This window comes from Lissotriton vulgaris, chromosome 2_1 (assembly GCF_964263255.1).
Source record: "Lissotriton vulgaris chromosome 2_1, aLisVul1.2, whole genome shotgun sequence".
Lineage (NCBI taxonomy): Eukaryota > Metazoa > Chordata > Amphibia > Caudata > Salamandridae > Lissotriton > Lissotriton vulgaris.
This window is the reverse complement of record NC_141687.1, coordinates 839,113,614-839,128,901: the sequence shown is the minus strand read 5'-3', so window position 1 is coordinate 839,128,901 and position 15,288 is coordinate 839,113,614. Positions and strand designations below refer to the sequence as shown.

At 48.6% G+C, this 15,288-nt stretch overlaps 1 protein-coding gene across 7 annotated transcripts in view; it reads left to right on the top strand.

The window, feature by feature from the left end:
* Positions 1-15,288, top strand: part of USP40 (ubiquitin specific peptidase 40) — a 703,484-nt gene that overhangs the window by 212,321 nt on the left and 475,875 nt on the right. For all 7 annotated transcript variants that reach the window (XM_086956273.1, XM_086956270.1, XM_086956267.1 and 4 more), the window contains 3 exons: positions 257-361; positions 7,171-7,278; positions 12,754-13,063. In XM_086956273.1, the coding sequence (XP_086812399.1) occupies positions 257-361; positions 7,171-7,278; positions 12,754-13,063 (523 nt within the window). The remainder of the gene's footprint in view (positions 1-256; positions 362-7,170; positions 7,279-12,753; positions 13,064-15,288) is intronic.

Sequence of the window (15,288 nt, the reverse complement as noted above, 5' to 3'; positions counted from 1 at the left end):
TAAGTTAATTCACTGGCCTTTAAAATCGGTTTACACTTTATTGTCACGTTGTTTAAGTAGAATGACAAAATGTGTAGTCTGTGCATATTTTGCCAACTTTCACAACTGAAACTTTTTTTTAATTTAAACAAAGATTTATCCGTTACTTCCATAGAGCTGCTCTCCCATGGTTGATAACTGAAATCAACGCAGCTATTCATAAAGCATCTCCCCACGCTAGCCATCACTTACTCCTTGCATTTTTATTTCTTCCCAGAAAGAAGAAACTAAATCAGAAGAGTCAGAGAAGAAAGTGGAAGAGCCCAAGATTGCACCAGTGATGGAAGAACCTCTGTCTTTGCTCAGGACCCTGATTTTAAAGGTCTGACTCCCAAACATTTAAATGTGTGGCGAATTGTGGTGGTGGATAGTTGGGGAGGGGTTTTGTCAGGGGCAGTTTATTGAAAACGTAGACATTGCTGGATTCCCCAGATGATGAATAGCATAGCCAAAAGTGTGTCGTGGAAAGTTCCTTTTTGTTGCTCTGAGCAGCAGGTCTCTGCTCCTTTCTTAGCTAGAGTGGTGGAGCAATCACTTTAGCAACATGAACTTACTGTACCTTCTCACCACAAAAATTCTCCTTCACACTTCACCTATTTTTTATTCAAAGAAAATCTCCCTACTCCAATGAGTCGGCACTCGGTCCAGGCCTCCTGTGATGCTTGACTAAGTTTCCTGGTTTCCCTCTTTAATTGCTGCAGGTGATTTTGGAATGTATTCCTTCACATATAGATGGATGATGCAATTAAAGGCTTAACTGAGGGGTTATTACAGGCACACATTTGTATGTTTTTTTTTAAGTATTTCGGATGGGCTACAGCAGAATATGCTGAATAATCAAAAGCCTTTTTATAGGGAATCGTAATTAAACTTCAGTTTACCTTTCACCTTCAAAATTGGTTGTGCTATCACTTTCCTGTGAATAGTTACAGATTCAAGATTTAGAGTTTAATTATGTTTTATAGAGTGGAATTATAAACTGCTGTGTTGGGTTATCTCAAATCACATTTTATGTTGAAGCAGTGGTCATTTGCCTCATCTAGGGCCGTATTAGATAAATTACCCCAGGGAACCAACTGGAGTTTGCGCCTGCTTTGTGTTCCCCCGGGGCACTTTTGTAATACAGAAGGGGCCACAGATGCTTGTGCGGCCCCTTCTGTAATACCAATTGCGCTGGTGCACATAAAGTGCCTGAGCTATTTTCAAGGGGGCGTTCACCATTTGCATGGGGGCGTGCCCCATGCAAATGAAGGAATCCCTTTGCCTCTGCGTCTGTGCCGTATTAATGACATGGGTGCAGAGGCAAAGAAGCCCTCAGGAGGGCCACTGACTGTTCGCCGCCTAAAAGATAGCACACTGTCAGTGCCCCTCCCGTGAGAAGGCCTTTGCAGGGGACAAAAGGGGCCCCATGGACATCCCAGACATCGCCTTGAAGGCAGCTACAGTCAGTGACTGCACCCGCCTGCAAGAGATATCTAATATCCCTTAAAAGTGCAAGCGGGTTTCCGCATGTACAGTGAAACGTGGAGCGGCAACCCTTGACCATGTCTTCAAGCAGTTCGCTCCCCTACTCCGCACAGCTCCACCAGCTTGTCTGTGTGCCCCTGCTACTTGACACCGCCGCTGACGTAGGTTTGAGGCCCTCTGCCTTGGTAGGCCAGTAGTCCGGTACTGCTGCTTCTTGTCTTGCTGCCTCCTGTTCCGTTTTTTTGCTGCCTCCTGTGTATTTTTGTTTTGTTTTTTATTTCCCACCTAACTTCGCCTTTTTTCCTTGTTATTTTGTGCTCCCCTTATTTCCTCTGTGCCCCCTGGTGCCCTAGCCTATTTTCGCCCGTATTCCCCCTGCTGTCTCCTGCGGCCCCGCCCCTGCTCGCCCACTCGTTGCCCCACTCCCAGCTGCTCGTCCCTCCCACCTACCCATATATGGCGGCCGTGCTGCTGGCGCATCGAAGGCACACTTAAGGCAAGCCCATCTGCGCCCGTCCGTGCCTGGACCGTGCCCAGCGCCAGAACCCCTGGTCTCCGTGGACACCATACTGAACACCACCACTACACTGCCAGCACCCTCCACGCACTCAACACGGAACAACTGCACACCTGCTTCCTGGCCGCCCCGAAGCACACCAAAGGACCCTTCTCCTGCCGGAGCTGCAGCTTCACCAGCCTCCGAGCCTCCGAGCCGCCAAACCGACCACCGTGACTTGACGCAGCCACCTCAGATGCATACTACTGAACACCCGCTCCGCACGCAAACACTCTGTCGAACTCTGGGACCTGCTTAACACATCCTCCCCGGACGTCGCCTTCCTGACAGAGACCTGGATGAACGCCTCCTTGGCACCCGACCTCGCCAAAGCCATCCCGGACGGCTACAAGATCACCCACAGGGACCACAACACCGGACTATGAGGGGGATCCACCATCATCCACTAGAACACCCTCAGGGTCTCGACCAGCACCGCCGAACACCTACACTTCCAGATCCACACCAATCCCAACACCACCCTCTGTGGAACTCTCAACTACAGACCCCCCGGACTCCGACCTCAGTTCAGCGACTCCATCTCCGACTTAGTCAGCACGCACGCCCTTGCCTCCACAGACTACATCCTCCTCGGAGACCTGAACTTCCACCTCGAGAACAACAACACCACCAACTCCACCACCCTGATGGACAACCTCGTCAACCTCGGAAATAGACAGCTCGTCACAACGCTCACCCACTGCGCCGGCCACACGCTTGATTACATCTTCTCTGCAAGCCCCCACATCACCTTCAGCCACACCACCGGACTCCACTGGACCGACCATTGCTGCATCCACTTCACCTTCCGGAAACCCCCCACGCACCACCTCACTCAACAGATCCCCTGCTGCAGCTGGAGAAAAATTACCGAAGACCAGCTAAACACCACCCTCGCCCAAAGCCCACCTGCCGACCCCGCCACCGCACCCTTAGACTCTGGACCGATAACTGCGCCACCACTCTCCCCCCCCGATCAAGAAACCCTCCAACAGACACACTATCAAGAAAGCCAACTAGTTCACCGCAGACCTCCAGGCCTCCAAGCAAACCCGCCATACACTAGAAAAAAAATGGAACCACGAACAGACACCAGACAGCTACGCGGCCCACAAGATGGCCATCCGAAAACACCATCACCTCATCGGATCTGCAAAAAAGGGCCTCCTTCAAGGACCGACACGACAACAACGCGCACCACAGCAAAAAGCTCTTCAACATTGTGAAGGAACTCTCCAACCCCAGCTCCAACACCAACGACATCCCACCATCGCAAGACCTGTGCGACCTTCGCAAGATCGCAGACATTCACAACAGCTTCAACAACCTAACCTCCCCGACAAACACCGACACCTCAGACCCCGCAGCCACCACCCACATCGATCCCCTGCTCACCTGGACCAACATAAACGACGACGACACCATCAAAATCATGAACATCATCCACTCTCCTTCAGATCCTTGCCAACACCACATCTTCAACAAAGCTAGTACCGCCATCGCACCCCATCTCCGCAAGACCATCAACATCTCCTTCGAGACCGTGCCCTTCCCGGAGAGCTGGAAGCACGCCGAGATCAAGAAGAAACCCAAGGCGGATCCGAGGGTTCTCAAGAACTTCCGGCCCATCTCCTTGCACCCGTTCCCAGCGAAGGTCATCGAGAAGACTGTCAACAGACAGCTGACCCGCTACCTTGCGGAGAATAACATCCTGGACGCGTCCCAGTCCGGGTTCCGCAGCAACCACAGTACCGAGACTGCCCTCATTGCCGCCACCGATGACATCATGACAACCGTGAAACCGTGGCCCTCATCCTCCTGGACCTATCAGCCGCCTTCGACACTGTCTGCCTCCGCACCCTATGCACACGCCTCCACAATGCAGCGATCCGAGACAAGGCTTTGGAATGGATCACCTCCTTCCTCTCCGGCAGAACCCAGAGCTTACGCCTCCCCCCTTTTGGCTCCGAAGCCTCCGAGATCACCTGCGGCGTACCCCAAGGATCATCCCTCAGCCCGACATTGTTCAACATCTACATGGCACCGCTAACCAAGTCGCCCAATGGCACGACCTTAACATCATCTCCGAAGCCGACGACACCCAGCTTATCCTCTCCCTCACCAAGGACCCCCTCACCGCCAAAACCAAACTCCACGAGGGAATGAAAGCCGTCGCCGAGTGGATGAAGAACAGCCTTCTGAAGCTGAACTCGGACAAGACAGAGGTCCTCATCCTCGGCTCCGCCCCCTCAGCCTGGGACGACTCCTGGTGGCTGTCCACACTGGGAGCAGCACCGTCACCCAGCGACCACGCACGCAACCTGGGGTTTATCCTAGACTCCACACTCTCCATTGCCAAGCAAGTCAACGCCTTCTCGTCTTCCTGCTTCAACACCCTCCGCATGCTGGCTAAGATCTACAGGTGTATCCCACCGAAACAAGAAGAACGGTCACCCAGGCCCTTATCAGCAGCAGGTGGGCTCCGGAAACGCCCTCTACGCAGAAGCCTCGGCCAAACTCCTGAAACGACTACAACGCATACAGAACGCCTCTCCACAGTGGTTCCTCGACATCCCATGCCACAACCACATCACACCACACCTGAAAGACCTGCACTGGCTCCCTGTCAACAAGAGGATCACCTTCAAGCTCCTCACCCACGCACACAAGACGCTCCACAACACTGGTCCGGCATATCTCAACAGACGACTCACCTTCTACACCCAAACCGACAGCTCTGCTCCGCCGACCTCGCCCTTGCCACAATCCTCCGCATCCGAAGAGCGACCACCGGTGGCAGATCATTCTCCCACCTCACTGCCAAGACCTGGAACATCCTCCCCATCCTCCCACGGCAAACCCAAGACCTGCTAACCTTCAGGAGGCTCCTCAAGACCTGGCCATACGAGCAGTAGCAGCACCCCTCGCCCCCAGCACCTTGAGACCCTCATGGGTGAGTAGTGCGCTCTACAAATGTATTGATTGAGCGGCTGTAAAGCTACCGATCTGTATTTCACGTGAATGTGCTGCCCCCAGGGCAGCACGAGTTCGCTGCTTCCCTGGGGCAGCGCATTCCCAATAATGTGTTGCACTTTCCATCACCTGTGATCAGGACTATTGTTAAGGTTTCTTGCATCACAGAATCTTTTGTTTTTCTTCTTTCAAATAAGTGTTGGTCTATTACCTACAATGAAGGTATCAAAATTGCGGATTTTCTCTGGAGGGGTGTCAGTCTTAGCCATTAAAGACATCAAAATAGTGGAGGTTCACTGATAAGTATGTCAGTCACTGACTTATAACTTTATTGTCAGGGTATATACAACGATTCAGAGACTTAAAAATCCTGCTGCAATATTAATTTTTAATGTAATCCGGAAAGTGTACTTCACTGTGTCCCACCGTTTCTTAAGGGCAAGTTGAGTGTCCCTGGAGTGAGTACATGTTTGCTGGCACCTCATGCTAACTCCATCTTTCACCTAAAAAAAAGGTCAGTACGGGTTATGTAGTGGAAGTTGCAGCAGCTGCTTATTTGGATGATGTCATTTATTTATGATTCAAGAATGCACAGTTTGCCCATTTCTTGTTCTGTTCACTGCCTTCTGTGGTGATGAGTGATAAATGACCTCCTGTGTCGAAGAAGTATTTTACCTCCTCTGTCACTGCTGCACCTCCCATAAGGATTTGTGCTGACTTCCAGTTAAATAGTTCCGACAATTTGTCTCTTGTGGTGTAGGATGCTATTTTAACCTGACCCAGTCTCTGTTCAACTTTTTAAAGGATATCAACATCCCAAAATCCTGAGGTCTATGTGCTGAATTTTATATGAGACAGGTGGGGGGCCAGCCTTTTTCTGTTTTTGAGTCTAGGTTATGGAATACCTGTCTGTTGTCATTTGAAACGTAGGCTAAAAACCTGTCTTCTTATGCAAGCTTGTCACCTTTTTTTCTCATTTCCATGACTGGATAGAAGCGGTACCTTCTTATGGCTTTTACTCCATTTAGACAGGGATCCATTGGTTAGGTGCTGATTGTTAGCTAGAAATATCATGTGGTGCATAACTGCCTCACTACCTGTTGTTTTCATAACAGATCTAAAAATTGAAGTGAACAACAATAATCTTTTATGCCTTGGTTGTCTTTACTTCTGGCGATGTGGATGATCCCATTGGAGCCTCATTTGCATCTCTGAAGGGAATGTTCCTCTTTTCAAGACTAGCACTTTTTGTCTATGCAAAAAACAGCCTGCATTAAAATGTCTTATCCATCAGTAATGATGATGTTACCAAAGATGCATGACTTCAGATGATTTGTATTTATCTTATTTAATACCTGTCTTTGTCAAAGTGTCTGTGGTTCACAAAAAATCACTTTTGATGAATCTCATGTAAAGCTGTAGTCTGTTCTTTTTGTCTGCCAGAAGACTAATCCTTAAGAAAGCAATGAAACGCTGTCATACATTATAATCTGCAATGTATTGACTGCAGCTAGCGAATGGTTACAGCCTCATTTTTTATTTAACCGCAGTGTGTTGGCAGGCATGCAGCATGGGCCCAACACCATGCAAGTTGTTTAGACGAGCACATAACACATCTTTAACTCTCTTAATTAACCTACTCACAACATTGCATGTCAGACATTTGCAGTGCTTGTCTCTCTACACTCTGTGTATTTATATCATTTATTTTATTTTACAACCAGTCCCCAAACAGCCTCCTCCATTGTGCTTTGTGTCTTCTACAAATAAATCCTGCCCTTTTACTTTTTGTGGCTGACTATGTAGTTTGTGAATCTTTAGTGTGTCTGTTAACACCTCATAAACATGAACAAAAGCCATTTCCTTTTCTTTCTCTCTCACTTATCTAGCACATATCTGGCAGCCTTGCACTTGACTTTCTTTCAGTCTGAGTCAGTGCTTTGTGGTGTCTCATCTCCCAGCCCTTATTACCCTACTCTTTGTGACTTGGGTCTTAAATGAAGGTTTTGGAGAATATTGTCCTTTTCTCTCGCTTCTTTGTTTTCTAAGATCTCATAACATCTCACTACTATCCCCTCTTCTTTTCTTTATGCACACCTCCTCACCTCTCATACGGTGCCTGTCTCCCCCCCCAGGAGGAATCATCTAGTATATCCATTGACCACCTTGGGCAGAAGCTGCTACTGGAAATGGGTACATCCTGGAATAAGCTCTATCGTAAGCGGCATGGGGCAATCCGAAAGGTATGTATATACGCAATCTCCTGCCGTAGCAAATTTGTAGGATAGGCTCCCTTCTGTTTCTTAAACTTAATTTCTAGGGCGTAACCATCCATTTTTATTAAGGAGGTCCATACCATGATAAACATGTCTCTTCATGCACAAAAACAGGTTAACATCCGTACTTAAAAGAAAAAACATCAAAGCATGGAAGAGAAAATCCCTATAATCCTGGCCAGATTAGGCGAAGCTTCATACAACTGACCGAAAGTATGTAAATTCAAAACTTTTATGCTTGAAGAGTATTCATGGGTAAATAGAAAAAGGTGAAAACAGGGAGTGCTTTCTCAGAGAACAGACCGTCTCCAGCTGGCACAATAATTCTAAAACTGCTACCTGAATGAGTAGCTCAGGAGCGTTTATGATATGCTACATAGCTAGGGAGTATAGTAATAAAAATCTCACGATTGCGGTCTGCAGTGAAACCTAAGGGAACTGCATTGCTTTAGGTTGGATTGTAGACAGCTTAAAGTACACAGGAGCAGGAAAGTGGCATGTGTGAATAGCTCTGACAGCAGCATATTTGCAATAATGATGTTTTGTGATCTAGCCAGATCCTAAAACATAGTTACACCGGTACATCCCCAGTTTATGGTGAATGTCCAGTCAGCACGCCTCAGTCACTGGGTGTCTAAATTGAGCAATTGCTTGAGGTCTTAATACAGGTGACAAATCCAATCTAAGATAATGACAATTTATTATAATACCAAAAATAAGTATATTCTGACTTCTGTCATTCACAGTTTTGGATTTGTTGCAATGCGTTAACACTACTTTGATCAGGTTGTGTAGCTCTGTGATCCTTTGGATGATGGGGTCAACTTTATAAATATTTTAAACACAAATAAGTTAGCAATCCCACATAAGCCCCCGGATAACCTTTAACCTGCCGTTACCTCCTGATCCAGGCTAAAATTTAAAACACATCATGATACCCATACCCATGTTTTGAGGGCTAGTATAGCATGTATTCCCCCCTGAACTGGACATCCCAACTCAACCAAACAAGGAAGTGGAGGTTCGAGGCATGTGGGCTGCTGAATTCATATCTGTGCATAGATCGCCGCCTAGTGTTGGGTCCGGATGATTGCACATTGTTGTCTTGGAAGAGTCTTCGAAGTATCACGAGATAGGTGGCTCCTCCCCTGGACTACAGTGCGCATGGGCAACCTCTCCATCCTCAGATTGTTTTTTTCCGCCATTGGGTTCGGATGTTACTATCTTAGCTCAAGTTAGGAAAACTGTCTACAAGGCCAAAAGGCTTTTGACAGCGTCTGTATCGTTTTGTTCGGTACCGGTAACTTTGTTTCGAGAGGACATCGAGGAATCAGACGGTTTTCTTTCCACACTCGACCCTATCTTCGATCTACAATGGAAAGAAGCCCATTCAAGAGGTGTCCACTTTGCAATGCAAAATACCCGTACATCGATGTCCACCCGGTGTGCAACAAGTGCCTGTCCCCGGATCACAACGAAGCCAACTGTATGGCCTGTGCCCGTTTCAGGTCGAAGAAAACTCTTCGAATTCGACGCGCGGCTCGGCTGGAGTCGAAAAGGTCAGCGCCTGTTCCTGAAAATATCTTCGGGACCGAAGACGAAGAGGTCGTTGATCTGGAGGATCAGGAATACTGCTCCAATCCGGCTTCAGAGCATGACTCAGAGTATGACGCCGAAGACTAAGAGATGCAAGAAGAAGACGAAAACGTCCTCAAAGAGTTAGGAGACGACGCAGAGGCCCTTGGGACCGTAGAAGATAGCTCAGGCGAGTAGCTAGGCCCAACCGGCTATACGGGGGCCGACGATGATGCACTCAATAAGGCTCAGGTCGAGGGATCGCCACTAGGCCTTACCCAAGATCCACAGTCTCGTTCTACAGCCCCGAATAAAGGCCCGGCTTCGAACATTAATAAAGAGCCATCGGTTTCAAAACCGCCATCGGTCGATCCAAAGAAATCGAAACCGAAAGCATCAATGCCAAAGCCGAAACCGAAAGTGCAACTAACTCTGGTCGGCTCCAAGGCCTCAAACCCCTCGGAGCCGAAGAAACAGAAAATGGCCGTCGATGCCAAAAAGCTCAAGAAGGTCATCAAACCGACGGTTGGGGCACCGAAGACCAAGGTCAAGGCTGTCGAACCAACGAGGCCGACGCCGAAAGGAGTCGACACCCACAAAAGACTCGAACCGAAAGACGGGATCGATCCTCGGTCGAGGCCTGCGGACAAGACGAAGACTGGCTCCAAGGACCCTGTTGAGTCGACGCAGCCAAGTCCATTCGTAGCCAAGGAAGTGTCGGAGTCACTCCAACGCATCAAGGATAAGGCTACAGCGGTCGGGCCAAAGAAGACCCCAACACCAAAGCTGGTCGGAAACGTTCAGACCGCGTCGACGCCGATCAAATTCGGCTTGCCACCCTCGGTACGTCCGAAGATGTTCGAACCGAAAAGAGGTATCTGCGCCATTAAAAAAGTGTTGACGGAAATGGAGGCTACAGAAGAGCCTGAAGAACAGGAGTCGAGGCAATTCATCGACTCGGAAACTGGTAGACTGTCCATGTACAAAAGGAAAATAATACCAGAAACACCCATGGAGTCATATAAGATTCCCTTGAAGAAGAAGAGAGTTTCGACAACGTCGCCAACTCTTGTGGAACTCCTCCAGTCCTATGGACAAGAACCTCAGAATTTTTCACCCACATACTCAGATGTGGATGCAGGGGATGACGAACATGAAGATGACCCTTATCATGTGGACACTGATCCCGATGATCAAAACCAACCATGGGCAGACCCGGCTGACCCAAGGGATCAGCATACTGCCCCTGACACTCATGTGTACAGTGTGAAAACATCTCCTACTAAGGACACTACTGCCTTTAACGCCCTTATTGAAAGAGCAGCCAGTAATCATGACGTCGAGCTACATGCTGACCCTGTGGAGGAAGACTTTCTGGTCGACACCTTTTCCACTTCAGAAAGAACAGTCAAGACCCTGCCCATGCTAAAAGGGGTCCTTAAGCATGCTGGTGACATTTTAAGGACACCACTAGGGCCAGGGTGTTAAACCCAAGGATTGAAAAGAAATCTAGACCGGCACCTGGGGACCCTACTTATATAAGGGGACAGTTGCCATTGGACTCATTAGTTGTTTCTAATGCACGTAAGAGAGCAAACTCCCAGACTACAGGTGGTGCTCCTCCTCCTGACAAAGAGTCAAAAGTTCTGGAAACTTAGGGAAGAGGGTGGCGGCGCAGGTGGCTAACATCTGGCGCATTGCCAACACTCAGGTACTCTTAGCCAGATATGACAGGTCACATTATGATACCCTTGAGACACTGTTGAAACACCTACCAGATCAGTACAAGGAGGGTGCAGAACTACTAATCCAAGAAGGGAAGCCTATAACCAATGCTTCCATCAAGTGCGCGCTAGACGCAGCTGACACTGCAGCCAGGGCCATCAACACTAGCGTTATGTTAAGGAGACATGCCTGGTTGAGAATCTCGGGATTCAAACCAGAAATACAAACTTCTATCCTCAATCAGCCAGTTAACCCGGACTACTTATTTGGACCTGAGGTTGACACCACCCTTGAAAAAATTAAAAAAGACACAGAGACTGCGAAGTCTATGGGGGCACTGCAGTTACAGCACTTTCGGGGTGGCTCCTTTCGTCGCTCCAATACTAGGGGACCCTCAAGAGGCCAATCCACGCTACAGACACAGTACAATAAAGGAAGTACACAATCCACCTACAATAAGAACAACCGGTGTGGATATCGTGGAAACAACATCAAGGGCAGAGGCAGAGGAAACAACAGTTCCAGATCCTCTGCCAATAGCAAACAGTGACGCCCTGTCACTGCCCCCGACCATATAACACCTGTCGGGGGAGACTACAACAGTTCCTGCCAGTCTGGAAATCAATCACCACAGACAGGTGGGTGAGAGACATTGTCCAGTACGGGTATTGTCTGGAATTGACATCCACTCCACCCAACATCCCACCAAGACACCGTCCTATGTCCGCAGAGCACTTACACTTATTGCAGCAGGAGGTCGTCAACATGCTGCAAAAAGGGGCCATAGAGCTCGTGCCTGTAGAAGAACATGGCTCAGGGATGTACTCCCTGTACTTTCTAATACCCAAAAAGGACGGGTCTCCCAGACCTATACTGGACCTCAGGCCTCTAAACAGTTACATTCTGTCAGAGCATTTTCATATGCTCACCTTACAACAGGTCCTGCCGTTACTCAGTCAGGGAGACTTCCTCGCAACACTGGATCTAAAAGATGCGTATTTCCATATACCCATACACCCATCACACAGACAGTATCTCAGGTTCACTATTCAAAATCAACATTATCAGTTCAAAGTCCTCCCTTTTGGAGTAACGACGGCACCCAGGGTGTTCACAAAGTGCCTGGCGACAGTTGCAGCACACCTAAGGAGACAGCACAAACATGTCTACCCTTATCTGGACGACTGGCTTATTCAAGCAAAGACGGCCCAGCTGTGTGCCAGCCACATGTCCCACACCATTCATCTTCTTCACAGTCTGGGATTCTCGCTGAATTATCCAAAGTCACATCTTCGGCCCGCTCACGTGCGACAGTACCTGGGCGCGACAATAAACACTGGCAGCCAAAGCTCAGCCAAATTCAGCGAGAATAAACAGCATGCAATTGCTGATACAAAAATTCAGACCTCAACACTCGCTTCCAGCAAAAGTGTTCATGCAGTTGATAGGCATGATGGCCTCCTGCTTCTTCATAGTCCCGCACGCGAGACTACATATGCGTCCGCTTCAGGAGTGCTCGGCACGTCAGTGGAATCAGGCTCAAGGACAGTTAAAAGACCTAGTGTTGGTGAGCGGTCGGGCATTCAACTCTCTGCATTGGTGGAACACACAAAACCTTTGCAAAGGCCGACCGTTCCAAGAGCCTGTGCCACAGATTATATTGACAACGGACGCGTCTCTCCAGGGATGGGGAGCACATGTATTACACTACACAGTGCAGGGACTATGGACAGCACAGCAAAAGAAGATGCACATCAACCTTCTGGAACTGATGGCAATCTTCATGGCGATGAAAGCTTTCAAAACGCAAAATGCCTGTAGCAGCTGTAGCATTCAGAATTACTATGTAGCATGGACATCATTCACTGTATTATACTCCATCTCTGCCACAATGGCGAAAAACAATCTGAGGATGGAGAGGTTGCCCATGCGCACTGTAGTTCAGGGGTGGAGCCACCTATCTCGTGATACTTCAAGGACTCTTCCAGGACAAGAATGTGCAATCATCCGGACCCAACACTAGGCGGCGATCTATGCACAGATATGAATGTCAGCAGCCCTACATGCCAAGAACAGATGCATACTGGTAAGTAACATATTCGATACTCTGTTTGTGTTTTACTAGTAACTTGTTTATTGCAGTTCCTACAGGATCATCCCTCATTGTTCCTTTTAACTTCGGATGGGAACAGAGTCAGCCTTTGCCCATCAGACCAGACCCTTCCACTTACAGGAAATGCTCCAGTGACAGATGTGGCCCCAAGCATCCACCTCCAGCCGGATCTTGGGAGTGTGCCAGAGCAGCTGAGGGACAGCTCCAGTCAGTGGTTTGACTTCAATGACTCTTCCGTGCAACCAATTACGGAGGAGGATATCAAGAAACAATTCCAGGGCAAGGAGAGTGCATACATGCTGTTCTATCGCCAGTCACAGTTGCAAAGGCCTCTTGAAGGTAAGGACTCTGCAGCTGCCAGGTTTCCTCTGCTAGGTTAGTGTGCAATGTTTTCTAAAGGATGCAATACTTCAGGCTCTCGTATGTCCTATCCAGTTGCTCATGGTTTGTACTGAAAGTATTAGCGCTGAAGCTGATTGGCAACACAGCACATTAGTTCCTGGTGTGCAGTCTATTTGTCCACCTGCTGCAATTCCCTGTGTGGTGGTTGAGGGCTACTGATTTTTTTTTAAGCAAACTTTTTTTTGTGTGTTTGCAAACTATGAACTCCTTTATCATATTGTGCATACATATTGTGGAAAGGTACTGGCCTCAGCACAGACAATTGCAAACAACTTCCACTCTCCTCCCCCCTAAAGAGTCAGTACAACATTACACAGTCGGTAAATGAGAGCGTAGCAGCTAAGTGCTCCAAGGCGATGGGCGTGGTAGGGGGTGTGATCTCTGATGTCAAGGGCTGGTAGGAGCCATAAGGTGTTCGAAATAGACATAAGGGTGAAACACATCTCACCCCTAAGTTAATCTTGGTGATCTTGCTAGAGAAACCATGGGGGTACAGGCTCTGGGGTAGCAAAGCAACCCACCAGGGCGTCCCAAGCATGGGCTGCGTCTATTGTTCCCAACCCACGTCTGGCTTCTCTCAGGAGTAACCTTCCCTTCGCAGCCCGCCCATTTCTTCATTTCTTTCGCCATGTTAGTTTTCTAGTCCTCCCGCTCGGCTAGTCTTAATACTTACTTCTGACTTTAGTTTTGGACGTGTGGGGTAACCATCCCAGGAGACAGTGGCCAGGGGAGCAAGGAATGTCCTTCTCAAAAACTACCTCAATAGTAATTGTGACCTCTTCCCAAAAAAGTATGCAGTGAGGGGAAGGACCGGAACGTGTAGGATATGAGCTCCTCTCGCATCTAGGACAGGCCGCATGAGCCAGGTGAAAATATCTACCTATTCTCTCTTGGATGAGGTATGACCTGTGAAGGACATAATAATTGATTAACTTAAAGTGTGCATTCCTGGAGACTTTCAGTGTCCTCCCTAGGAAACTGTCCCAATCTTTGGTAGTAATAGGGACTACCAGGTCCTCCTCCCATTGTGATCTCATGTGTTCTAGCGGTTGTAGAAAGTCCTCACGTATCACTCCATAGAGGCATGAAACTGCCTTAATGGTACCAACAGAGGTTACTACATATTGACAGCACTGTAATGAGCGGGGCTTGGAGGAGTCAGTGCCCCAATGTTTTCATAGCACCATTGTGAGTGTCCTGTGTAGGAGAAAATGTCTCTGCATCAGATCGAATTCCACCCAGAACTCCTCAGAAGGAAGCAGCTCCGAGTCTCGAAGGAGGTCCCCACCTTTGTCGCCCCTTCTTCAGTCCAAATGTCAAGACCCCCCAGCTCCCTCCATGGGTCAGTCCTTACAGTAGACAGAGAGTTAGTTCAAGAGAGTACGCTACATTACTAAATGCTTTGTTCAAGCACCTGTTCCAGCACCTAGCCATCACCGAAACTCCAGGATATGATTGTGAGCGGATCGTCTCACTCTCAGCAATACCCTAGAGTTGTCAGAAAGTGTCTGTACAAATGGGCCAGGAGCCCAAGTCAGGCCACGTCTGCTCACCAACCAGTTGTTTAACCAGTGAAGTTGGGCTGCCACATAATACCCCTCAAAGTCCGGGGCCATCTCTCCAGGCTCCATAGAGTGCTGCAACGTAGACAATGCGACTCGCTTACAGCCTGCACCTCATTTAATGGTAGTAATGAAAGAAGGTCCCAAATATTGCTAGCGTTACCGATTCCGGGAGTGTGCCGAAAAAATAGGAGATGTGGAAGGGCCTCTATCTTCAAAACTGCTACTCGGCCTGCCACTGAAAGCGATAAAAGTTTTCCAAAACTCCACATAGGAACGGATGGATCGAACTGGGAAGCCATCTGACCCTGGGGCTTGTTGCCGGCTCCCTTAATCGCTTGTGATGTGATGTCACTGCCCAACTCCTCCAACTCGGGTCGTAAAAGGCACAGCGCTCCAAGCAATGCCTGTGTCACTGTAATGTCCTAATTGTGACATTTTTGTACAGGGCCGTGTATTATTGGGTAACAAGGTCATTAATCCCCACCTGGGAGTATATTCTGTCCCCACCCCTGCCTGCTATTTCCACTATAGGCGAGCCACGTTTGGTCGGATTAGCTTGCCAGGCCAGAAGGAAACCTGATTTGTCTCGCTCACCGT